The sequence below is a fragment of the Triticum aestivum genome, chromosome 5A, assembly GCF_018294505.1.
Source record: "Triticum aestivum cultivar Chinese Spring chromosome 5A, IWGSC CS RefSeq v2.1, whole genome shotgun sequence".
Classification (NCBI taxonomy): Eukaryota; Viridiplantae; Streptophyta; class Magnoliopsida; order Poales; family Poaceae; genus Triticum; species Triticum aestivum.
This window is the reverse complement of record NC_057806.1, coordinates 376,037,008-376,063,318: the sequence shown is the minus strand read 5'-3', so window position 1 is coordinate 376,063,318 and position 26,311 is coordinate 376,037,008. Positions and strand designations below refer to the sequence as shown.

General features: G+C 43.7%; 1 protein-coding gene across 3 annotated transcripts in view; it reads right to left on the bottom strand.

The window, feature by feature from the left end:
• The window catches only part of LOC123103455 (THO complex subunit 3), a 9,559-nt gene extending 6,890 nt beyond the window's left edge, over positions 1-2,669 (bottom strand). For all 3 annotated transcript variants that reach the window (XM_044525045.1, XM_044525047.1, XM_044525046.1), the window contains exons 1-3: positions 2,426-2,669; positions 1,700-1,795; positions 539-668 (exon numbers count right to left, since the gene is read on the bottom strand). In XM_044525045.1, the coding sequence (XP_044380980.1) occupies positions 539-668; positions 1,700-1,795; positions 2,426-2,539 (340 nt within the window). In that variant the 5' untranslated portion in view covers positions 2,540-2,669. The remainder of the gene's footprint in view (positions 1-538; positions 669-1,699; positions 1,796-2,425) is intronic.
• Positions 2,670-26,311: the final 23,642 nt, after the last annotated feature.

Genomic DNA, 26,311 nt, shown 5'->3' with positions numbered 1-26,311 from the left:
GGGGTACTTGGGAGGAGGCAGAGGAGGGCAGGGCCTTGACGGAGACCCGAACTCAAACCGTCGACGGCCTACGCACACCAGAGCGCCACGCTCTGCTGCTACCAGCACCGCGGGAGCTGACCACCACGACTGGAGCCGGCAGGAGCCATGGTGGCTCTGGACGAAGGGGGTCGGGTGGCTGGCCGAGGAGACTAAGGGGGATTTCCCCTCTTTTTTTTCCTTTTTCATGGGATGGGACCACTTGTAAGTGACTTATTCATAGAGAGCTCGTCTGCTTGTAAGGAGGGGCAAAAACGACCAGGAAACGTCGTGTAAACGGTCAAGCCCCTTTGACAGGATGAAAATGGCACGAAAGGGTATTTCTATAACGAGCCTTGAAGGAAAAGGTGCAGATTTGAGCAGCCTCAAGAATTAGGTGTATATCTGAGTAGTGGGTTAGAGTTAAGGGCAGAAATGTAAATGTCCCAAGTCATTAACAATGCGAACTTGACTGACAGTTTTAGCACCTTGACCATCAAAGATGAAGTGTATTACTTACTTCGCGCATCCCAAAGGCGAATTGACTTGTCAGCAGCTGCAGTGGCAACTGTGTCAGGATGCTTTGGATCCCAGCATAACTGATCTACACTATCTGAGTGGCCTTTCAGTTCAATGTCTTTAACCTTGGACTGTGTATGATAAGAAGTGGTGTCAGCATTGTTTGCAGTCTGGAAGTTCCAATGAAACAAAATATAATCTAATATGCACACCCTCCTACAAAAGAGCTAAATGTTCATTCTTAAGCAAGTAAACCAATTTAGTGTAGCTAACAGTTCATCGATAAATGCATAACTTGTTCCAAGTAATACCACTGTATAGAATAAAATTCACTACTCACTGACTCATGTTAATAAACTATGGCCACAGTGTTCTACAAACTGTAAACAATAACGAATTTGATTACAAGAGGTAACTAAGGAACCGAACAGACATAACAGAAATCCTTAAATGTGTTAAGGTGGGGAAAGTGAATTTGGCAACTAGGTTCCACTACATCCCATATTCCTCTCTTCTCTTTTCCGAGTTTCCAAAAAAATAATTCATGGATTTTGTCCAAGAATATGAATATTTACGAATTAGATTAAAAAGAGAAGACCCTTAAGTAACATAGCCATTAATTTGTCTCTTTTGTACATGTCACAATAAGTCATATTTGCTGATGAATTTTGGCAGGTCCACTGCGCACATGGCATAGAATATTTGCGCCAATGAATTATTTGACATTATTTAAAACTCAGAAAGTGGATTTTGAATAATGAGCATAGTGGCAACTATTGGCACAAAATCTGTTCTCGTTAAGGTGCCCCTATTGTGCACACAATCCTGCAAACAGGAATACAGAATGCCTGGTAAACTTCTGCAATTTCAAGATAATAGATAGCTTGGTAGATTGCGATCATCCAATTATACTGACCCATCTTTGGTACACTAAGGGCCAGCATGAGCATGCCAAAGCAAATGTGCATGCTACAATATATTGTTGCTAAGATCATAACTTGGTACTAGCATTCTATGAAATGTAAGAGGTTCCCAATTACATAGATTTCACAAAAGAAAAGGTATGAAAAATTGGAGTGCTTGACAACAAAAAAGGGTTATCTAACTCTGTAACAAGCAGGGTTATTCTTGTAGCAATTAGGAAACAAGGAGAGGAATTTACATGGCCATGGGGATCAATGCTCCAGACACGGGCAGTATGATCTATAGAGCCTGAAGCAAGCTTTGTGCCTATGCAGTTCCATGCTACAGAGTGCACCTAATAAAATACAAAAGATCAGTGATCATACAAAAATCTGCATTGATAAGGAATACCAAGTAAAGGAAGAACAAAGAGCACAAAAGCAGCTAAAATTTTATGCGTAAGTATTTAGTAGTAGACTAGAAGGAAGGAGTTCTTTTTAGCAAAACAAACAACATAAAGCAACCAAATGATCCTCACAAATACAATTTTTTTTCTGAAAGGAAGATGGTTTCTCCCTCTTTTCCCAACAAACATACGAAACTAAATAAGCGCCTGACACGGAATTGGTTTTCTTTCTCAGCATGCTAACACCAATTTTCTTCATTATAATGGAAAAGAACCACTCGACAAAGAAAGTATGATCAGTATACTTTTCTCCAAAAAAGAAATACTGGTGACCTAACAATTAGCTCGAATCGAAGTTTCCCCGCAACTTTGCTCCCCATGTAGAAAACGAAAACGGACGACCCAAATATTGGAACTTTCATATCCTATCCTCCTTTTAACTTGCGACGCTAGGGGTCGAGGGATTCACATCAAGGAAAGATCCGGCATTGGGTAATTTCGGACTTCTTTCTCGCGGGACTTTGGGTTTTAGGGGCGCAGAGGGAGAATTCCCGTGCAGAGTGGGGCATGGAGCAGTACCTTCTTCTTGTGGCTGTAGTATTCCCTGGAGACCAGGTTCTTGAATCTCGTCCCCGGCGCTGAGCTGCCGGGGGCGGCGGCGCCGCCTTTCTTGTCGTCTTCTCTCCCCTCCATTATTCTCTCTCTACACACCGCCGCCGCCGCGTGTGGTTGTGAGGAAGGGGAAATTTGCACCAGTAGGTGGGCTTTGTTTGGGCCCCTATGGGCTTCAGATACAAAGCCTTTGCTCGCACCTCGCAGCCAGAGTGGGGGAGTGGACAAGGAAAAATAGGAGAGAGAAGGGTGAAAAGCCGGCGAACTTGTAGCGGATCCCGGCAACCAGCGGCCGGACTTGTGGGGGAAAGAAGACGGTCACCAGGACTTGTGAGCAGTCCGAGTCTTTGTCACCTTTTCTTCTCAAAGAAAAAGAAGTCTTGTTACCTTGTCTCTATGTTTTTTACGGAAGAATTACCTTTTAGAGGTATATAAAAACTTTTTTATATAAAAAAGGGTAAAATCACATTATCTGCCATACCAAGCGACAGTCGGGCTCCTGAAATGCCATGTCCGGGGAACGATTCGGTCAGTGACCGGTCACAAAAACGTAATTCAGATGGACTTCTCAAACGGGCTCTATACGTCCGGGCTGACCGACACCTCTCATATCCAACCCAAATTTAGGGCGGATATTAGGAGGCCAAACGCGCATGGGCGCGTCCGCCACTTCGGGCTGACGTGTGAGATCCATATGGACACCCCTAATTACCCGGCGGTCCGGCGAAAATGCCGCTCTAACGTGCCGCTTGATGGGCCAAATCTGGCTATTTAAATTGGACGGCGACCCCCAAAACCCTAGCCACATTCTCATTTTCTCTTCCCTTTGTGCCGCCACCCACCACATCTACTCGCAAATCATCGTTCGGATGTAGATCTGGCCTAGCAGGGGATCACCGTGTAAGCGATGCCCACTTCGGAGCCCCGGTTCTCCTGGAGCAAATTCGGGCTCAGCACGCCGCTCAGATTGCAGCCGACCTGCCTCCGGATTTCTCATGTTTTCCCATGTGTTCATGTTTTTCCTCAAGTCCACCTCCAATTAGTGAAAATTGGGACACCCATCGACTTGCCCCGTATCAAGAGTCAAGGATACAACCGCGACCAAGATCGATCTCGCACCTGTGACAAAAAAAAGGAGTGACCTCCGACAAAGCAGTCCTACGTCAGTTAGGCGACCATCACCATCCATTGATCCATCATCTGACCACGTCAGGTTCAACTAGAAGTGGGCGACATACATCAGTAGAAGATCCCAGAGACCTATCGAGGATGCGACAAGGAGACTGCAAGTATCTACGTCAACCTTACTTGCGAACCAGGATCTATTACGAATACTGATTTTTTTTGTGATAAGTATAATTACCTATAGCATGCCTCTATCAACAGAGTATCAACGGGCCCTATAGAGCCCAAAGACAAGACATCAAACGAAGGAGAAGTGCCACCGACACTGGTGGAGACTTTCCATGCAAATACACAACATCTTTCTTTCTTTCTTTTTTGACCGGGGGGGGGGGGGCTTCATGGCTAGCTTTATTAATCTCAAATAATGCTTACATCGTCTGCTAAAAATTTAGCAATGGTACACGAAGGTGTGTTTGCACACCCCCACTCAACTAGCTCATGAGCAACTACATTTGATTCTCTATTACAATGCTCAATAGTAACCTTCCCGAACTCTCGTAATAACTCTCTGAAATCATCTAAAGCTGGAGCCACCATCATAGAATGTCCCTCATTCGGATGTATAGCATCAACCACAACAGAATTGTCCATCCTCACCAAGACATTATTGCGCCCCATACTTTGAAGTAACTTTAAACCTTCAAGTAATGTCGCCGCTTCCGCAGAGACGACATCTGCCACATGCAAATACACAACATCTAAGAGAAACTCTCTACAACACTAGTAGAAAGGGGTCCTTTTCCAATACTAGTCGGACTCTTACCACGTGGAGCCTTCCATGCCATAGCTATATAAAGGGCAGCAATGACAATGTAGAAGGGGGTCCTTTTCCACCTAGCTTTACCCTATACATCACATAGTGATTTCGGATGCTTCCCATACAAATCACCACAACAACCCATTGGATACCCCTTGAAATTGTAATCTTTGATATTCTTCAAATGTACAATGAATTAACAAAGCAAGAACTAGGGGGTTTACCCGGGACACAAACCTGGATAATGTGTGTTCCTTTCAATAATGTTGTAAAACTATTGTTATCATGACATAATGTCCTCATGAATACAAGTTCCATGTAAAATTGTCGACAAAAGCCAAATAAGAATCAAGAAGATCCACCTGAAACTTTTACACCATATTTTTTTATCTTGCTTACATGAGTAACAACTATACGCGCAAACCAAGAATGTTAAATTTCCAAACCAAAAAAATGAACTAACAGCCAATGCGCTCAATGAACATACATACATCTCGTTTCATTTCTCTGTTAGTGAAGGAAATATGCCCTAGAGGCAATAATAAAGTTGTTATTTATATTTCCTTATATCATGATAAATGTTTATTATTCATGCTAGAATTATATTATCCGGAAACTTGATACATGTGTGGATACATAGACAAAACAAAATGTCCCTAGTATGCCTCTACTTGACTAGCTCGTTAATCAAAGATGGTTAAGTTTCCTAACCATAGAAATGTGTTCTCATTTGATGAATGGGATCACATCATTAGAGAATGATGTGATCGACAAGACCCATCCGTTAGCTTAGCATAATGATCGTTAAGTTTTATTGCTATTGTTTTCTTCATGACTTATACATATTCCTCTGACTATGAGATTATGCAACTCCCGAATACCGGAGGAACACTTTGTGTGCTATCAAACGTCACAACATAACTGGGTGATTGTAAATATGCTCTACAGGTGTATCCGAAGGTGTTTGTTGGGTTGGCATAGATCGAGATTATGATTTGTCATTCTGAGTATCGGAGAGGTATCTCTGGGCCCTCTCGGTAATGCACATCACTATAAGCCTTGCAAGCAATGTGACTAATGAGTTAGTTGCGGGATGATGCATTACGGAATGAGTAAAGAGACTTGTCGGTAACGAGATTGAACTAGGTATGAGGATACCGGTGATCGAATCTTGAGCAAGTAACATACTGATGACAAAGGATTGCAGTTTGACCAAAGATCTTTGTAGAATATGTAGGAACCAATCTGAGCATCCAGGTTCCGCTGTTGGTTATTGACCAGAGATATGTCTCGGTCATGTCTACATAGTTCTCAAACCCGTAGGGTCCACACGCTTAACTTTCGATGACGATTTGTATTATGAGTTATGTGTTTTGGTGACTGAAGATTGTTCGTAGTCCCGGATGAGATCATGGACATAACGAGGAGTCTCAACGAGAGGTAAAGATTGATATATTGGACGATGGTATTCAGACACCGGAATGGTTCGGGTATTTTTTGGAGTACCGGGAGGTTACCGGAACCTCCTCGGGGAAGTAATGGGCCTACATGGGCCTTCGTGGAGAGAGGGGGGAGGCCGCAAGGGTGCCCCCCCAAGGGAGTCCGATTTGGACAAGGGGGAAGGGGGCATGGCCCCCTTTCCTTCTCCCCCTCTCCCTCCCCCTCTCCTTCTCCTTCCCCCTTCCCCCTCCGTACAAAGGAAAGGGGGGTCGACTAGGATTGGGAGTCCTAGTCGGTTCCCCCCTTATGGCGTGCCCCCTGGCCGGCCTCCTTCCTATCCCTCCTTTATATATGTGGGCAGGGCACCCCTTAGAGACACACCAATTTGTTCCAAGCCGTGTGCGGCGTCTCTCTCCACGGTTTACTCCTCCGGTCATATTCACGTAGTGCTCAGGCCCGACCCATAAGGCGGGCAAACGGGGCGCCCGCCCTGGGCCCCCTAGAAGCAGGGGCCCCGGCCCAGGTGTAGTTCTCTATGTTTAGTTTTATATCCAGAAAAATACAAAGGAAATAAAGAGGGCCCAAAGTGCAACGAGTTAGGGAAAGCCCACCACGTTGTTGGACATGTGCGGTAGTCACACGAAGGAATTAATCGATGCCGACGGGGATCTCTCTCTGCAGTTGGGCGTCTCCTCTTCTTCCCCAATTCCCGATCTTAGTCTTCAAGAACAACACCGCCCTTCCTATGCCTTTCTGATTTTGAGGTCGAGGCCAACGATTGACGGAGACAAATGGCGCAATTCCCGTCCCCAATTAGCTCTTCTTCATCCTGTACATTCTTCTCCATCCCCATGTGGTTGAGAGATGGTACGGGTTCTTCTTTGTTCTTTCTAGTAATCTTGTTCTTCAGTTTGACGATTCAATGTTAAATAATGTCGATCCATGGTAACATAGGAATTATAATGTCCTTTTCTTAGCACTATTTTCTATGTTTTAAACTTTAGACATGCTTATCTTTGGAGGTGATATGTCTCTTGTACGTTGAGGTTTCCATGGATTCGTACTTTTCTTCCGTTCGATCCAGCCATCCATATTAAGGTGCTTTCGATCCTTAACCATAAATATCTTGAATTTTTTTTGCATTTTTGTATTTTTGTTGTGGAATGTCTTCCAGTAAGTATTTTGCCAGCAGTGAATTGTGATTAGAGGAAAGAAAATAATGGGATTAGATTTGTTGTTACAATATCATTTTTTAAAGGAATTCCCAATGGGAGCAATTAAAGTTTCAAAACTAGTGGTTATTCTTGGGAATTTCTGATATTGGTTTTGTTTCATTTGAACAACCAAATAATTATTTAGATGAAGCCAAGATCATCAAGATGTAAATTGTTACGCGGTACGGATTGGTTTTCTTACTAATGAAAATAAATGAAGTATTCATCTATGTGTGAGGGCCCTAAGTTCTAGTTTCGCCCCAGGGCCCCCAACATGCATGGACCGGACCTGGTAGTGCTTAGGTGAAGCCCTGCGCGGATCACATCACCATCACCGTCACCATGCCGTCGTGCTGACGAAACTCTCCCTCGACCCTCTGCTGGATCAAGAGTTTGAGGGACGTCATGAAGCTGAACGTGTGCTGAACTCGGAGGTGTCATACGTTCGGTACTAGATCGGTTTGATCGTGAAGACGTTCGACTACATCAACCGCGTTAACCTAACGCTTCCACTTTCGGTCTACGAGGGTACGTGGACACACTCTCCCCCTCTCGTTGCTATGCATATCCTAGATAGATCTTGCATGATCGTAGGAATTTTTTTGAAATTGCATGGTACGTTCCCCACAGTGGTATCAGAGCCAGGTCTATGCGTAGATGATATGCACGAGTAGAACACAAAGAGTTGTGGGCGATCATAGTCATACTGCTTACCACCAACGTCTTATTTTGATTCGGTGGTATTGTTGGACGAAGCGGCCCGGACCAACCTTACATGACCACGTTCATGAGACCGGTTCCACCGACAGACATCCAACTTGTTTTGCATAAAGGTGGCTGGCGGGTGTTTGTTTCTCCAAATTTAGTTGAATCGAATTTGACTACGGCCGGTCCTTGTTGAAGGTTAAAACAACACACTTGACGAAAAATCGTTGTGGTTTTGATGTGTAGGTAAGAATGGTTCTTGCTAGAAGCCCATACCAGCCACGTAAAACTTGCAACAACAAAGTAGAGGACATCTAACTTGTTTTTGCAGGGCATGTTGTGATGTAATATGGTCAAGACATGATGTGATATACGTTATTGTATGAGATGATCATGTTTTGTAGAAGTTATCGGCAACTGGCAGGAGCCTTATGGTTGTCGCTTTATTGTATGAAATGTGATCGCCATGTAATTGCTTTACTTTTATCACTATGCGTTAGCGATAGTCGTAGAAGCAATAGTTGGTGAGACGACAATGATGCTATGATGGAGATCAAGGTGTCAAGCCGGTGACAATGGAGATCATGACGGTGCTTTGGAGATGGAGATCAAAGGCACAAGATGATGATGGCCATATCATGTGTCACATATTTTGATTGCATGTGATGTTTATCTTTTATGCATCTTATTTTGCTTAGTATGGCGGTAGCATTATAAGATGATCCCTCACTAAATTTCAAGGTTTAAGTGTTCTCCCTGAGTATGCACCGTTGCTACAGTTCGTCGTGTCGAGACACCATGTGATGATCGGGTGTGATAAGCTCTACGTTCACACACAACGGGTGTAAGACAGTTTTGCACGTGCAGAGTACTCAGGTTAAACTTGACGAGCCTAGCATATACAGATATGGCCTCGAAACACTGAGACTGGAAGGTCGAGCATGAATCATATAGTAGATATGATCAACATAGAGATGTTCACCATTGAAAACTACTCCATCTCACGTGATTATCGGACATGGTTTAGTTTATATGGATCACATGATCATTTAGATGACTAGAGGGATGTCTATCTAAGTGGGAGTTCTTTAGTAATATGATTAATTGAACTTAAATTTATCATGAACTTAGTCCTAATAGTTCTTTCATATCTATGTTGTTGTAGATCAATGGCCCGTGCTACCGTTCCCTTGAATTTTAATGTGTTCCTAGAGAAAGCTAAGTTGAAAGATGACGGTAGCAACTACACGGACTAGGTCCGTAACTTGAGGATTATCCTCCTTGCTGCACAGAAGAATTACGTCCTGGAAACACCGGTAGGTGCAAGGCCTGCTGCAGGAGCAACTTCGGACGTTATGAACGTCTGGCAAGCTAAATCTGATGACTACTCGATAGTTCAGTGTGCCATGCTTTACGGCTTAGAATCGGGACTTCAAAGACATTTTGAACATCATGGAGCATATGAGATGTTCCAAAAGTTGAAGTTAATATTTCAAGCAAATGCCCGAGTTGAGAGATAGGAAGTCTCCAACAAGTTCTATAGCTACAAGATGGAGGAGAACAGTTCTGTCAGTGAACACATACTCAGAATGTCTGGGTACCATAAGCACTTGACTCAGCTGGGAGTTAATCTTCCGGATGATAGTGTCATTGACAGAGTTCTTCAATCACTGCCACCAAGCTATAAAGGCTTCGTGATGAACTATAATATGCAACAGATGGAAAAGACAATTCCCGAGCTCTTCGCAATGCTTAAGGCTGCGGAGGTAGAAATCAAGAAGGAGCATCAAGTGTTGATGGTTAACAAGACCACTAGTTTCAAGAAAAAGGGCAAAGGAAAGAAGGGGAACTTCAAGAAGAATAGCAAGCAAGTTGCTCCTCTCGGGAAGAAGCCCAAGTCTGGACCTAAGCCTGAAACTGAGTGCTTCTACTGCAAAGGGACTGGTCACTGGAAGCAGAACTGCCCCAAGTATTTGGCGGATAAGAAGGATGGCAAAGTGAAAGGTATATTTTATATACATGTTATTGATGTGTACCTTACTAATGCTTGTATTAGCGCCTGGGTATTTGATACTGGTTATGTTGCTCATATTTGCAACTCGAAATAGGGGCTACGGATTAAACAAAGATTGGCTAAGGACGAGGTGACAATGCGCATCGGAAATGGTTCCAAGGTCGATGTGATCGCCGTCGGCGCGCTACCTCTACATCTACCTTCGGGATTAGTTTTAGACCTGAATAATTGTTATTTGGTGCCAGCGTTGGGCATGAACATTATATCTGGATCTTGTTTGATGCAAGACGGTTATTCGTCTAAATTAAAGAATAATGGTTGTTCTATTTATATGAGTAATATCTTTTATGGTCATGCACCCTTGATGAGTGGTCTATTTTTATTGAATCTCGATCGTAGTGATACACACATTCATAATATTGAAGACGAAAGATGCAAAGTTAATAATGATAGTGCAACTTATTTGTGGCATTGCCATTTAGGTCATATTGGTGTAAAGCACATGAGGAAACTCCATGCAGATGGGCTTTTGGAACCACTTGATTATTGTGACGCCCAGATAATTAAGCTACAGTACCCTCCTGCTAATGATGCCAGGTCATCACTCTTACTGTTGTTAATCCCCGGTTGATCCAAATCCCAGTCCAAATCCAAATTTAAATTAAAGTCGAAAATAAAAGTTTTCAAATGTCAAAACTAAAATGTTCACAATATTCTATAAATTCCCCTGATCATTGTCATGTTGAAACCAACCTCATTTTAATTCCCAAAGTGCCGAAATTTATTTTGTGGTCTGGCAACATTTAAAATTGGCTTTTCAATTTCTAAAAATGGTTAGACAACTTCTTTTGGCCTCAAACTTTTTGTGACTCCTAGAATTAATGTGCTTGATTTATATGGCCAGTCTCATATCTAAAAAAACTCCTCGTCTTATAATTAAGTAGAAAACAATACTCCCTCCATTCCTAAAAATAGGGTGTATAGTTTTTGGCACGGAAATTAAAGAATGCACATGGAGGGAAAATTTCACAAGTTTTGGGCAAGACTACACCTGACTAATTAATATGAGAAAATAGAGGAGCTTGCCCTATGTAAGGAAATGTAATCAAATCCCTTAAAAAGTTATTCAAATGAGTGGTGCAAGGCAATACACCTTATATTTTGAACTTTTTCTCAAAAATCTATACACCTTATATCAAGGAACGGAGGGAGTATATTTGATTGAAAACAGAATTAAAATGTGAAAGAAAAGAAAAGGCAAAGGTAGAAAAAGAAAAGAAACCCCCTTTTCCTCCCACTGGGCCTCGACCCAGCCGGCCCAGTCATCCACCCCACCAGGCCGACCCAACCCCCCTCTACTAACCTCCCTGGAACCCAGAAACCCTAGTGCACACCCACCCACTACCCCCACTCCCTGATCTCCCCCCTCGATCCCGATCCGGATTAGGGGCGCCTCCAGCACCGCCCGAGCCAGCGCCCCCGTCACTCGCCACCGCCGCCCGTCTCCCTCCTCCACGGAGCCCCCCCTCGCAGCGACGCCCCGACGCTCGCCGCCAACACCCGTCGCCCCCGACCCCGTCGCCGGACCGCTCAGCCCCGCCTCTCCAACGCCGACGCACACTACAAAAAATACAATTCCGTGATGATACGTGTTTGTCACAATAGGTCACGTTTTCTGTCATGCATGTACGTCCATGACGATTTTATGACAGAATCAAGATAGTTATACCTGTGCTATCATAGAAGTGTTCCATGACATTACCAAAGTTATCATCACGGAAGTGTCCACTTCCATGATGATAAATCACGCGTCATAGAAGTGATTTCGTCAAGGGTGATCGACACATGGCATCGACCGTAATGGGTCGCCGTCAAGCTATTGGGTCCGATTTTGGATCCGATAACCCGTTAATAGCCCGGACTAATGGGGATTTTCCACGTGTAAAATTCTCATTGGCCGGAGGAAACACGCGTTTGCTCACCGTTGGGAAAGATGTCATCCACTCATTGGACAGGAGGCACCTATGATACGTCAACATGTGGCACGGCCCAATAGAGGCCCATTCCGGTGAAAAGGTCGGCCCAGCTAAAGGCCCATCATGTTTTTCAGACACTACTGGGCTGGCTCGTTAACAGCCAGCCATGTTTTGGGCCAAATTGAGGCCCATAGCAAATCGGGCCGTTCACAGCCTGCCGTGTTTTGGGCCAAATTACGGCCCATATTGGATCATGCCCGTTAATAGGCCACTGTTCTTTTAGGCCCATTCTAAGATAGGTTTGTATCTCAGCCTATTAAATGCCCGTTAACCAGTTCGGCCCGATAATAGTTTCGGCATGTTAGCGGTCTGTGGTGCATCTGGGACGTTGTCGACCCGGTTTAACTTTAGGCCCTTTAACAGCCCATGCAGAAACTGGGCTATTTCTTGTCCGAAGTAACTTTAGGCCTCTTAATGGCCCATTGTCTCCATGGATAAATTTCAGCCCAACAGGCCTATCGACCTGTTAATGGCCCGTGGAACAGTTGGGCCTAATTACAGCCCGTGTTGAATCCGGCCTGCTTATAGCCCATCTGATAATGGCCCATGACACTTTTGGGCTTGTGGTCCGCGTGGAAACCAGCCTTCTTAAAGCCCATAATTTTATTGGGCCAAACAGGCCCGAGATATATTTTGGCATGTTAACTGCTCGTCCTATTTGGGCCAAACATGGGCCTTAGGCAGTTTAGGCCTGTATTGGCCCGTGAATTTTTCGTCCCAACGCTGGCCCAATCTAGGTTTTAGCCTGTTAAAAGCCCATGGTATTCTCTGGCCCAGCTGGCTAGAACTTTACTCGGCCTGTTAAAGGTGGGTAACTACTATAGGGTTAGACCTGCTAATGGCCCAAGATGATTATAGGCCCATGTTTTGGCCCATATGAGTAACGGGCCGGCCTGAAGACCGACAACACTGAGATCCACTGAACCTTCCGGCCTAAATTACAACATACCGACCAAAGAATAAACCTAGACTATACAATAAAGAAATTATGGCATATTACATCCACTGGGAATCAAAGTTCGCTACCGGTGATAATAAAGCGCAATGTGACCGCGGATTACATACACTGGGCATCAAAGGTCGCCACCAGTGCATATAAACGCGCCGACAAAAGAATATACAAAACTAAGAGCACTTCAGAAGGCACTAGGCCTAGCCAGGATGGGCCCCGCAAGTAGCCGAACAAGCTGATGAGACCTCAGTTGTGTCAAAGATAGATGCTCCATCCCTAGCTGCATGGCACCATAGTGCGCAAGGCAGTCCTCTAACATCTTTTGTGCATCTTTGACTTCAAGTCGGGGCTGAGCTGAAGCAAGCCTTTCCGCTTTAAGTTGAGACTGGAGAAGTCGAACTGATTGAGGCAGCGACTGCACAGAGGTTGTCTCACACTTGCTGGTGAGTAGCTTCAACTCACTGTCTTCATCAAGACAGGACCTTGGGGTCATCTCGCTGTCCTCAATATGATTTGGCTCAATATCTTCCCTAAAGTTCTACCTGGCATAAGAGATACAACTCTGAAAGAGAAACAAGGAGACATGTAACAGGTTTCACAATTATATAAGCAAATAAATGGATCTGTTCTGCATAAGGGACATGTTTTTACAACTACAATTTAAAATTGGTAGTTGTTGCAAACATCCAATCAGATGTAAACAGCAAAGTAAACAACAGTGGAGGAAATGATGCATATCCAACTCTATACTAGAACAAAGTTTAAAGTCTTGAGAAGGATGAACTTACATTACATGTTAACACGGGCTGGACAAAGCCCTTCTCCATGTTGATGGAAGGATAATTCAATAAATTCCCCAAAGAAAATTCTTTATAAGTGTTGCCATTATCCTACATTTTGCAAAGAGTAAATATAGATCTAATAATATTGGAAGAAACAGAGGATAATGAAGCTGAGGTGCAGACTGATGATACATAATCAAATAGCAATTAATTAAGTACAAGGTTACAAGACAAAAGGTACTAACAAGAGGAATGCAGACATCAATGTGTGCAGTGGCATTGGATTTATTCAACATTTTGGTAAGAGTAAATGTAGATATGATAATTTGGAGAAAGTGGAGGGCAGGGTAGATAAGATGCACAGTAATGCTAGACAATCAACTATCTCGCGATGCAAGCGAAGGAAATATGCCCTAGAGGCAATAATAAAGTTATTATTTATTTCCTTATATCATGGTAAATGTTTATTATTCATGCTAGAATTGTATTAACCGGAAACATAATACTTGTGTGAATACATAGACAAACAGAGTGTCACTATTATGCCTCTACTTGACTAGCTCGTTGAATCAATGATGGTTACGTTTCCTAACCATAGACATGAGTTGTCATTTGATTAACGGGATCACATCATTAGAGAATGATGTGATTGACTTGACCCATCCATTAGCTTAGCACGATGATCGTTTAGTTTGTTGCTATTGCTTTCTTCATGACTTATACATGTTCCTATGACTATGAGATTATGCAACTCCCGTTTACCGGAGGAACACTTTGTGTGCCACCAAACATCACAATGTAACTGGATGATTATAAAGGTGCTCTATAGGTGTCTCCAAAGGTACTTGTTGGGTTGGCGTATTTTGAGATTAGGATTTGTCACTCCGATTGTCGGAGAGGTATCTCTGGGCCCACTCGGTAATGCACATCACTATAAGCCTTGCAAGCATTGCAACTAATGAGTTAGTTACGGGATGATGTATTACGGAACGAGTAAAGAGACTTGCTGGTAACGAGATTGAACTAGGTATTGAGATACCGACAATCGAATCTCGGGCAAGTAACATACCGATGACAAAGGGAACAACATATGTTGTTATGCGGTCTGACCGATAAAGATCTTCATAGAATATGTAGGAGCCAATATGGGCATCCAGGTCCCGCTATTGGTTATTGACCAGAAAGGTGTCTCGGTCATGTCTACATAGTTCTCAAACCCGTAGGGTCCACACGCTTAACGTTCGTTGACGATATAGTACTATATGAGTTATGTATGTTGGTGACCGAATGTTGTTCGGAGTTCGGGATGAGATCACGGACATGACGAAGAACTCCGGAATGGTCCGGAGATAAAGTTTGATATATGGGATAATAGTGTTTGGTCACTGGAAGGGTTCCGGAATTCACCGGAAAGGGTTCCGGATGTTTCCCGAAATGTTTGGGTACGAGAACACTTTATTTGGGCCAAAGGGGAAAGCCCACAAGGTTTTTAGAAAGCGCAAAAGGAAGTTTTGCGGAGTCCAGGGGCTAGACGCCAGGGTCCCTGGCATCTGGGTCCAAACGCCGGGAACCCTGGCGTCTGGCCCTGGAGTCCGAGAAGGACTCTTGCCTTTCAGGTGAAACCGACTTTGTGGAGGCTTTTACTCCAAGTTTAGACCCCAAGGCTCAACATATAAATAGAGGGGTAGTGCTAGCACCCAAGACACATCAAGAAACACCAAGCCGTGTGCCGGCAACCCCGTCCCCTCTAGTTTATACCCCGTCATAGATTTCGTAGTGATTAGGCGAAGCCCTGCGGAGATTGTTCTTCACCAACACCATCACCACGCCATCGTGCTGCCGGAACTCATCTACTACTTCGCCCCTCTTGCTGGATCGACAAGGCGAGGACGTCACCGAGCCGAACATGTGCAGAACTTAGAGGTGCTGTGCTTTCGGTACTTGGATCGGTCGGATCGTGAAGACGTACGACTACATCAACCGCGTTGATATAACGCTTTAGCGAACGGTCTACGAGGGCACGCAGACAACACTCTCCCCTCTTGTTGCTATGCATCACCATGATCCTGCGTGTGCGTAGGATTTTTTTAAATTACTATGTTCCCCAACAGTGGCATCCGAGCCAGGTTTTATGCGTAGATGTCATATGCACGAGTAGAACACAAGTGAGTTGTGGGCGATATAAGTCATACTGCTTACCAGCATGTCATACTTTGGTTCGACGGTATTGTTGGATGAAGCGGCCTGGACCGACATTACGCGTACTCTTATGCGAGACTAGTTCTACCGACGTGCTTTGCACACAAGTGGCTGGCGGGTGTCAGTTTCTCCAACTTTAGTTGAACCGAGTGTGGCTACGCCCGGTCCTTGCGAAGGTTAAAACAGCACCAACTTTACGAACTATCGTTGTGGTTTTGATGCGTAGGTAAGAACGGTTCTTGCTAAGCCCAGTAGCAGCCACGTAAAACTTGCAACAACAAAATAGAGGACGTCTAACTTGTTTTTGCAGGCCATGTTGTGATGTGATATGGTCAAGACATGATGCTAAATTTTATTGTATGAGATGATCATGTTTTGTAACCGAGTTATCGGCAACTGGCAGGAGCCATATGGTTGTCGCTTTATTGTATGCAATGCAATCGCCCTATAATGCTTTACTTTATCACTAAGCGGTAGCGATAGTCGTAGAAGCATAAGATTGGTGAGACAACAACGATGCTATGATGGAGATTAAGGTGTCGCGCCGGTGACGATGGTGATCATGACGGTGCTTCGGAGATGGAGATCACAAGCACAAGATGATGATGACCATATCATATCACTTATATTGATTGCATGTGATATTTATCTTTTATGCATCTTATCTTGCTTTGATTGACGGTAGCATTATAAGATGATCTCTCACTAAATTTCAAGATAAAAGTGTTCTCCCTGAGTATGCACCGTTGCCAAAGTTCGTCGTGCCCAGACACCACGTGATGATCGGGTGTGATAAGCTCTACGTCCATCTACAACGGGTGCAAGCCAGTTTTGCACACACAGAATACTCAGGTTAAACTTGACAAGCCTAGCATATGCAGATATGGCCTCGGAACACTAAGACCGAAAGGTCAAGCGTGAATCATATAGTAGATATGATCAACATAGTGATGTTCACTATTGAAAGCTACTCCATTTCAAGTGATGATCGGTTATGATTTAGTTCATATGGATCACGTGATCACTTAGAGGATTAGAGGGATGTCTATCTAAGTGGGAGTTCTTAAGTAACATGATTAATTGAACTTAAATTTATCATGAACTTAGTACCTGATAGTATCTTGCTTGTCTATGTTGATTGTAGATAGATGGCCCGTGTTGTTGTTCCGTTGAATTTTAATGTGTTCCTTGAGAAAGCAAAGTTGAAAGATGATGGTAGCAATTACACGGACTAGGTACGTAACTTGAGGATTATCCTCATTGCTGCACAGAAGAATTACATCCTGGAAGCACCGCTGGGTGCCAGGCCTGCTGCAGATGCTGTTGACAACGTTAAGAATGTTTGGCAGAGTAAAGCTGATGACTACTCGATAGTTCAGTGTGCCATGCTTTACGGCTTAGAACCGGGACTTCAACGACGTTTTGAACGTCATGGAGCATATGAGATGTTCCAGGAGTTGAAGTTAATATTTCAAGCAAATGCCCGGATTGAGAGATATGAAGTCTCCAATAAGTTATATAGCTGCAAGATGGAGGAGAATAGTTCTGTCCAGTGAACATATACTCAAAATGTCTGGGTATCATAATCACTTAACTCAACTGGGAGTTAATCTTCTTGTTGATAGTGTCATTGACAGAGTTCTTCAATCACTGCCACCAAGCTACAAGAGCTTCGTGATGAACTATAATATGCAAGGGGTGGATAAGACGATTCCCGAGCTCTTCGCAATGCTAAAGGCTGCGGAGGTAGAAATCAAGAAGGAGCATCAAGTGTTGATGGTCAATAAGACCACCAAGGGAAGAAGAAGGGGAACTTCAAGAAGAACAACAATCAAGTTGCTGCTCAAGATAAGAAACCCAAGTCTGGACCTAAGCCTGAGACTGAGTGCTTCTACTGCAAGCAGACTGGTCACTGTAAGCGGAACTGCCCCAAGTATTTTGCGGATAAGAAGGATGGCAAGGTGAACAAAGGTATATGTGATATACATGTTATTGATGTGTAAATTACCATAGCTCGCAGTAGCACCTAGGTATTTGATACTGGTTCTGTTGCTAATATTTGCAACTCGAAACAGGGACTACGGATTAAGCGAACACTGGCCAAGGACGAGGTGACGATGCGCGTGGGAAACGGTTCGAAAGTCGATGTGATCGCCGTCGGCACACTACCTCTACATCTACCTTCGGGATTAGTATTAGACCTAAATAATTGTTATTTGGTGCCAGCTCTGAGCATGAACATTATATCTGGATCTTGTTTGATGCGAGACGGTTATTCATTTAAATCAGAGAATAATGGTTGTTCTATTTATATGAGTAATATCTTTTATGGTCATGAACCCTTGAAGAGTGGTCTATTTTTGATGAATCTCGATAGTAGTGATACACATATTCACATAATGTTGAAACCAAAAGATGCAGAGTTGATAATGATAGTGCAACTTATTTGTGGCACTGCTGTTTAGGTCATATTGGTGTAAAGCGCATGAAGAAACTCCATACTGATGGACATTTGGAACAACTTGATTATGGATCACTTGGTACTTGCGAACCGTGCCTCGTGGGCAAGATGACTAAAATGCCGTTCTCCGAAACTATGGAGAGAGCAACAAATTTGTTGGAAATCATACATACAGATGTATGTGGTCCAATGAATATTGAAGCTCGTGGCGGATATCGTTATTTTCTCACCTTCACAGATGATTTGAGCAGATGTGGGTATATCTACTTAATGAAACATAAGTCTGAAACATTTGAAAAGTTCAAAGAATTTCAGAGTGAAGTTGAAAATCATCGTAACAAGAAAATGAAGTTTCTACAATTAGATCATGGAGGAGAATATTTGAGTTACGAGTTTGGTCTACATTTGAAACAATGCGGAATAGTTTCGCAACTCACGCCACCCGGAACACCACAGCGTAATGGTGTGTCCGAACGTCGTAATCATACTTTACTAGATATGGTGTGATCTATGATGTCTCTTACTGATGTACCGCTATCGTTTTGGGGTCATGCTTTAGAGACGGCTGCATTCATGTTAAATAGGGCACCATCGAAATCCGTTGAGATGACGCCTTATGAACTGTGGTTTGGCAAGAAACCAAAGTTGTCATTTCTTAAAGTTTGGGGCTGCAATGCTTATGTGAAAAGGCTTCAACCTGATAAGCTCGAACCCAAATCGGAGAAATGTGTCTTCATAGGATACCCAAAGGAGACTGTTGGGTACACCTTCTATCACAGATCCGAAGGCAAGACATTCGTTGCTAAGAATGGATCCTTTCTAGAGAAGGAGTTTCTCTTGAAAGAAGTGAGTGGGAGGAAAGTAGAACTTGATGAGGTAACTGTACCTACTCCCTTATTGGAAAGTAGTTCATCACAGAAACCGGTTCCTGTGACGCCTACACCAATTAGTGAGGAAGTTAATGATGATGATCATGAAACTTCAGATCAAGTTATTACTGAACCTCGTAGAACAACCAGAGTAAGATCCGCACTAGAGTGTTACGGTAATCCTGTTCTGGAAGTCATGTTACTATACCATGATGAACCTACGAACTATGAAGAAGCGATGGTGAGCCCAGATTCCGCAAAATGGCTTGAAGCCATGAAATCTGAGATGGGATCCATGTATGAGAACAAAGTGTGGACTTTGGTTGACTTGGCCGTTGATCGGCAAGCCATTGAGAATAAATGGATCTTCAAGAAGAAGACTGACGCTGATGGTAATGTTACTGTCTATACAGCTCGACTTGTTGCAAAAGGTTTTCGACAAGTTCAAGGGATTGACTACGATGAGACCTTCTCACCCATAGCGATGCTTAAGTCTATCCGAATCATGTTAGCAATTGTCGCATTTTATGATTATGAAATTTGGCAAATGGATGTAAAAACTGCATTCTTGAATGGATTTCTGGAAGAAGAGTTGTATATGATGCAACCAGAAGGTTTTGTCGATCCAAAGGGATCTAACAAAGTGTGCAAGCTCCAGCGATCCATTTATGGACTGGTGCAAGCCTCTCGGAGTTGGAATAAACGCTTTGATAGTGTGATCAAAGCATTTGGTTTTATACAGACTTTTGGAGAAGCCTGTATTTACAAGAAAGTGAGTGGGAGCTCTGTAGCATTTCTGATATTATATGTGGATGACATATTATTGATTGGAAATGATATAGAATTTCTGGATAGCACAAAGGGATACTTGAATAAGAGTTTTTCAATGAAAGACCTCGGTGAAGATGCTTATATATTAGGCATCAAGATCTATAGAGATAGATCAAGACACTTAATTGGACTTTCACAAAGCACATACCTTGACAAAGTTTTGAAGAAGTTCAAAATGGATCAAGCAAAGAAAGGGTTCTTGCATGTGTTACATGGTGTGAAGTTGAGTAAGACTCAATGCCCGACCACTGCAGAAGATAGAGAGAAGATGAAGGATGTTCCCTATGCTTTAGCCATAGGCTCTATCATGTATGCAATGCTGTGTACCAGACCCGATGTGTGCCTTGCTATAAGTCTAACAGGGAGGTACCAAAGTAATCGAAGAGTGGATCACTGGACATCGGTCAAGAACATCCTGAAATACCTGAAAAGGACTAACGATATGTTTCTCGTTTATGGAGGTGACAAAGAGCTAGTCGTAAATGGTTACGTCGATGCAAGCTTTGTCACTGATCTGGACGATTCTAAATCGCAAACCGGATACGTGTTTACATTGAACGGTGGAGCTGTCAGTTGGTGCAGTTCTAAACAAAGCGTCGTGGTGGGATCTACATGTGAAGCGGAGTACATAGCTGCTTCGGAAGCAGCGAATGAAGGAGTCTGGATGAAGGAGTTCATATCCGATCTAGGTGTCATACCTAGTGCATCGGGTCCAATGAAAATCTTTTGTGACAATACTGGTGAAATTGCCTTGGCGAAGGAATCCAGATTTCACAAGAGAACCAAGCACATCAAGAGACGCTTCAATTCCATCCGGGATCTAGTCCAAGTGGGAGACATAGAAATTTGCAAGATACATACGGATCTGAATGTTGCAGACCCGTTGACTAAGCCTCTTCCACGAGCAAAACATGATCAACATCAAGGCTGCATGGGTGTTAGAATCATTACTGTGTAATCTAGATTATTGACTCTAGTACAAGTGGGAGACTGAAGGAAATATGCCCTAGAGGCAATAATAAAGTTATTATTTATTTCCTTATATCATGATAAATGTTTATTATTCATGCTAGAATTGTATTAACCGGAAACATAATACTTGTGTGAATACATAGACAAACAGAGTGTCACTAGTATGCCTCTACTTGACTAGCTCGTTGAATCAATGATGGTTATGTTTCCGAACCATAGACATGAGTTGTCATTTGATTAGCGGGTTCACATCATTAGAGAATGATGTGATTGACTGACCCATCTGTTAGCTTAGCACGATGATCATTTAGTTTGTTGCTATTGCTTTCTTCATGACTTATACATGTTCCTATGACTATGAGATTATGCAACTCCCGTTTACCGGAGGAACACTTTGTGTGCCACCAAACGTCACAACGTAACTGGGTGATTATAAAGGTGCTCTACAGGTGTCTCCAAAGGTACTTATTGGGTTGGCGTATTTCGAGATTAGGATTTGTCACTTCGATTGTCAGAGAGGTATCTCTGGGCCCACTCGGTAATGCGCATCACTATAAGCCTTGCAAGAATTGCAACTAATGAGTTAGTTGCGTGATGATGTATTACGGAACGAGTAAAGAGACTTGCTGGTAACGAGATTGAACTAGGTATTGAGATACCGACGATCGAATCTCAGGCAAGTAACATACCGATGACAAAGGGAACAACGTATGTTGTTATGCGGTCTGACCGATAAAGATCTTCGTAGAATATGTAGGAGCCAATATGGGCATCCAGGTCCCGCTATTGGTTATTGACCAGAAAGGTGCCTCGGTCATGTCTACATAGTTCTCGAACCGTAGGGTCCGCACGCTTAATGTCCATTGACGATATAGTACTATATGAGTTATGTATGTTGGTGACCGAATGTTGTTCGGAGTCTGGGATGAGATCATGGACATGACGAAGAACTCCAGAATGGTCCGCAGATAAAGTTTGATATACGGGATAATAGTGTTTGGTCACCGGAAGGGTTCCAGAATTCACTGGAAGGGGTTCCGGATGTTTCCCGAAATGTTTTGGGTACGAGAACACTTTATTTGGGCCAAAGGGGAAAGCCCACAAGGTTTTTGGAAAGCGCAAAAGGAAGTTCTACGGAGTCCAGGGGCGAGACGCCAGGGTCCCTGGCGTCTGGGTCCAGACGCCGGGAACCCTGGCGTCTGGCCCTGGAGTCCGAGAAGGACTCTTGCCTTTCGGGGGAAACCGACTTTGTGGAGGCTTTTACTCCAAGTTTCGACCCCAAGGCTCAACATATAAATAGAGGGGTAAGTCTAGCACCCAAGACACATAAAGAAACACCAAGCTGTGTGCCGGCAACCCCGTCCCCTCTAGTTTATCCTCCATCATAGATTTCGTAGTGCTTAGGCGAAGCCCTGCGGAGATTGTTCTTCACCAACACCGTCACCATGCCGTCGTGCTGCCAGAACTCTTCTACTACTTTGCCCCTCTTGCTGGATCGAGAAGGCGAGGACGTCACCGAGCCGAACGTGTGCAGAACTCGGAGGTGCCATGCTTTCGGTACTTGGATCGGTTGGATCGTGAAGACGTACAACTACATCAACCGCGTTGATATAACGCTTCCGCGAACGGTCTACGAGGGTACGTAGACAACACTCTCCCCTCTCGTTGCTATGCATCACCATGATCCTGCGTGTGTGTAGGATTTTTTTTGAAATTACTATGTTCCCCAACAGCAAGTACAGTAAAACCATCGCCGTCCGTTATTACTTGTCGCTCAAATGGATGTATCTAGCACTATTAAGTTCTAAATACATCCAATTGATCAGCAATTAATTCGATACAGAGGGAGTACATGACAACAGGTACTTACATGAGCAATCCAAAACTTCATAACCATTGTGATAATTCTACATTTATCTAAGATTAAATATAGATATTATAATTTCAAGCAAAGGGAGGATAAAGAAGCAAACATTTATAGTGATGCTACATAATCAAACAGCAATGAGTGTAAGTATGCTCACAAAGGGCAAGAGGTACTGACAAGAGCAATGTAGAGCCCAATATTGTTGTCAGATCCTATGATCCTTTGAGCAAGGAGATTCATCTGAAATTAGTTTTCATACAGGAGAGAAGGTAAGGTACATGCATAAATTTAGGAGTTCAAATTTTGAATTGATATCATAGACAGTACCTGACACTGGGCTCTCAGCAGTTGAAAGAGCAATCATGCCCTTACATCATGTTTTGATGTTGATGACAATATACATGTAGGGTACTAACAATGGTTGTCAAGTAAGTTTCAGGCGTTAGTCCCTAGTTCATCGAAGTGTGTGGATCAAGAGCATACAAAGTGATTTTACTCAAGGATGAAGCATAAAAATTGATTTCATATTTGTTTTCTTGAGTATAGGATCCCGCACTATTAAGAGGGGATCGATAGGGTTAGTTAAAAGCTTGCTCTTGTCACAAACCTCCTTGCCATACATGCACATGATAAAACCTTCTGTTTTCTGCCTCTTGGCTGCCGGATGTCCAGGCTTCAAGCCGGATGTCCGGGCCTCACGCCGGATATCCGGCCTACCTGCCGGATATCTGGGCCTAGCCATCCTTGAGCACTTTTGTGCTGTGCTGCACGCCGGATGTCCGGGTTATACCCCAGATGTCCGGGCCTTCCTGATTTGCCGGTTGTCCAGGCCCCATCTCGGATGTCCGGCCTCTACTACTCGTGTACTGCTGAGTTTCTGTAACCTTCTAAGTGATCGTGCCGGATGTCCGGCCATCTGCCGGATATCCGGGCTCTCCTGATATGCCGGATGTTCGGGCTTGGCCCCCGGATGTCCTGCCCCTCTGTTTTCTGTTTTGTTCTGTTTGTATTTCTCGTACATTGCTAGGCCGGATGTCCGGCCCCTTGCCCGGATATTCGGCCAACTCATTCACTTACACTACAACGGCCATATTTGTGCTCACACTATATATAGCCCTTCCCCCCCACACGGGATGGGTTGACCACTCACTTTGAACAAACCCTAGAACACATTTCACTCTCTCTCACTCCTCCACGCCAAATCTTAGATCCCCAAGGGATTTGAGAGCATTTGAGAGAAGTTGTCCGATCAAGTGATAGATCCACTCCTTCTCCTTCTTTGCACCAAAGGAATTCGTGATTTGAGCAAGTCTTGAGCTTTTCCCCATCGTTCTTGTTACTCTTGGAGGTTGGAGACTCCTAGGCGGTAGGAGTCTTTCGGAGAGGAATCGACCTTTGTGATTACCCCCGGAAAAGTTTGTGAGGGTTTGGAGACCACCCAAGGTCTACCACTAGTGGTTGAGAAATGCCTTCGTGGTGTTGTCTCAAAGGGAGAATAGGGTGAGCCTTCGTGGCGTTGGTGTGCCTTCGTGGTAACATTCACCTCTCTAACGGTGACGTAGCTTCCCTCCAAGGAAGTGAACATCGGCATACATCCTCATCTCCTGGAGTTGTGGTTATTCCTAACCCTAACTCTCTACTTGTGGTTACTTGTCTCTTAGCACTTACTTATATCATATTGTGCTTGCTTACTTACATACTTGTGTTACTTGCTTAGCACTTAGTACTACACTTGCAATTCTTAGGCTCACCTTCATATTCCACATTATTGCCTAAAATTGCTAAGTAATAATTAAAATTTGTAATTGTACCTATTCACCCCCCTCTAGGTCCATCTCGATCCTTTCAATTGGTATCAGAGCCTCATGCTCTATTCTTGTGGCTTAACCGCCCTAGAGCGAGATGAACCTCGATGGGACTCCCCTTGTTACAGATCCAAAGGATAAAGGTGAGGCTTCTTCAGAAGTCAAGTCCTTTACTTCTGAGGATCTAGAATGGGCCCTTGCTAAGCAAAATAGGAGCATGATGCTTCTCTTGAGGCCTTGGTCCAAATGAGACTAGCCACGTTGTCCATGGTGCTTGCACCACTTTCTGGTGGTGTGGCTTCGAGGCCAACTGTGCCTACTCCGTCACTTGGTCAAAAAGCTCCTAACAATGATCACTCCAGTGTTCCTTGGCTTTATGCAAGACCCCAAGTTGAGAAACCAAAATATAACCCTCAAGGGAAACCTCCTTTACTTGATGCCACTTCCGATTTTGCCTTGTGGAGAGTTGCTATGCAGGATCATCTTCGATATGGAAACGATGAGATGCTGGAGATCTTGGAGTATGGTTATCATGTGGTTGATCCAAAGATCCTACACCAAGAGAAATTTATGACAAGAATCTCAATGACACTGCAACCATGTGTATAAGGAGAGGTATGGTTGAAAAGCAAAGGAGACCTTTCATACACATCACAAGTGCAAAGGAACTATGGGAAAGTATTATGAGATCGAAGACCGGTACCTCCACCCTCTGGAGTGCTCAATATGAAATTGCCAAGGGGCAATTGCAAAACTTTTGTATGGAGAAAGGTGAAACTCCCAATCAACTCCTTGAGCGTCTCATGACTCTCACTGCTGACATTGAGTCGTGTGAGTGTGACAAGACACAAGATGGATTCAACATGACTAAGCGATTTCTTGTGGACAAGTTGCTTCATGCTCTTGCCCCATATCACCACCAAATGGTGTGGGACATAAGACAACACCATGCCTTCAAGGAAATGACTATAGATGACATCATATCCACCTTCCAACTATTTGAAGAGTCAAAGGCAAATGCCACAAAACATCTTGCCACGCATGGTACTCCAACATCAAAGATCAATCTTGCATTGAAGGCCAAGCATGTATGTGAAGATGAGCAATGTGAAGAAGAAGAAGAAGAAGAAGAAGGTGATGATGATGAAGATGGTGATGAGGTTGAATCCGATGAGGGCCCTTCATATGAAGACATGGCTCTCTTTGTCAAGAAGTTTAGCCCGGGAAAATTCAAGGGAAGATTTGAAAAGAAGAAAGTAAGAAAATGCTACAACTGTGAAGAAACCAACCACTTCTCCAAAGAGTGCCCTTATGAGAAGAGGGAGGATAAACCAAGGTTTCCCAAGACCTTTCCCAAGAAGAAGTTGCCAAATCCTTTGAACTCCAAGCTCAAGAAGAGAGATGGGAAAGCAATGGTTGCTGAAGAAGAATCCGATCCAGATGATGTTAGTGGTGTTGCCGAAGTTGCTCAAGATTCTCAAAACACAATGAGGCTAGTCAACAAGGGTGGTGATGTTGTCACTTACAACTACATGAAGGACTAAAAGGGCAACGCTCACAAGTGCCTCATGGCAAAGGCCGTGGTAGAAGATGGAGAGGACCAACACTCTCCTGACAAGGTCAAGGTAACCCCAGGATCAAACCCTCCTCTTCTCACTCCTTCTACTCCTAGTGATGAGTATCTTGATGCGGAGGATAGTTATGAGGATGGTGATATAGATGACCCTATGCTTGCTAAATTAAATAAGTTCATGTGCTCCCTTA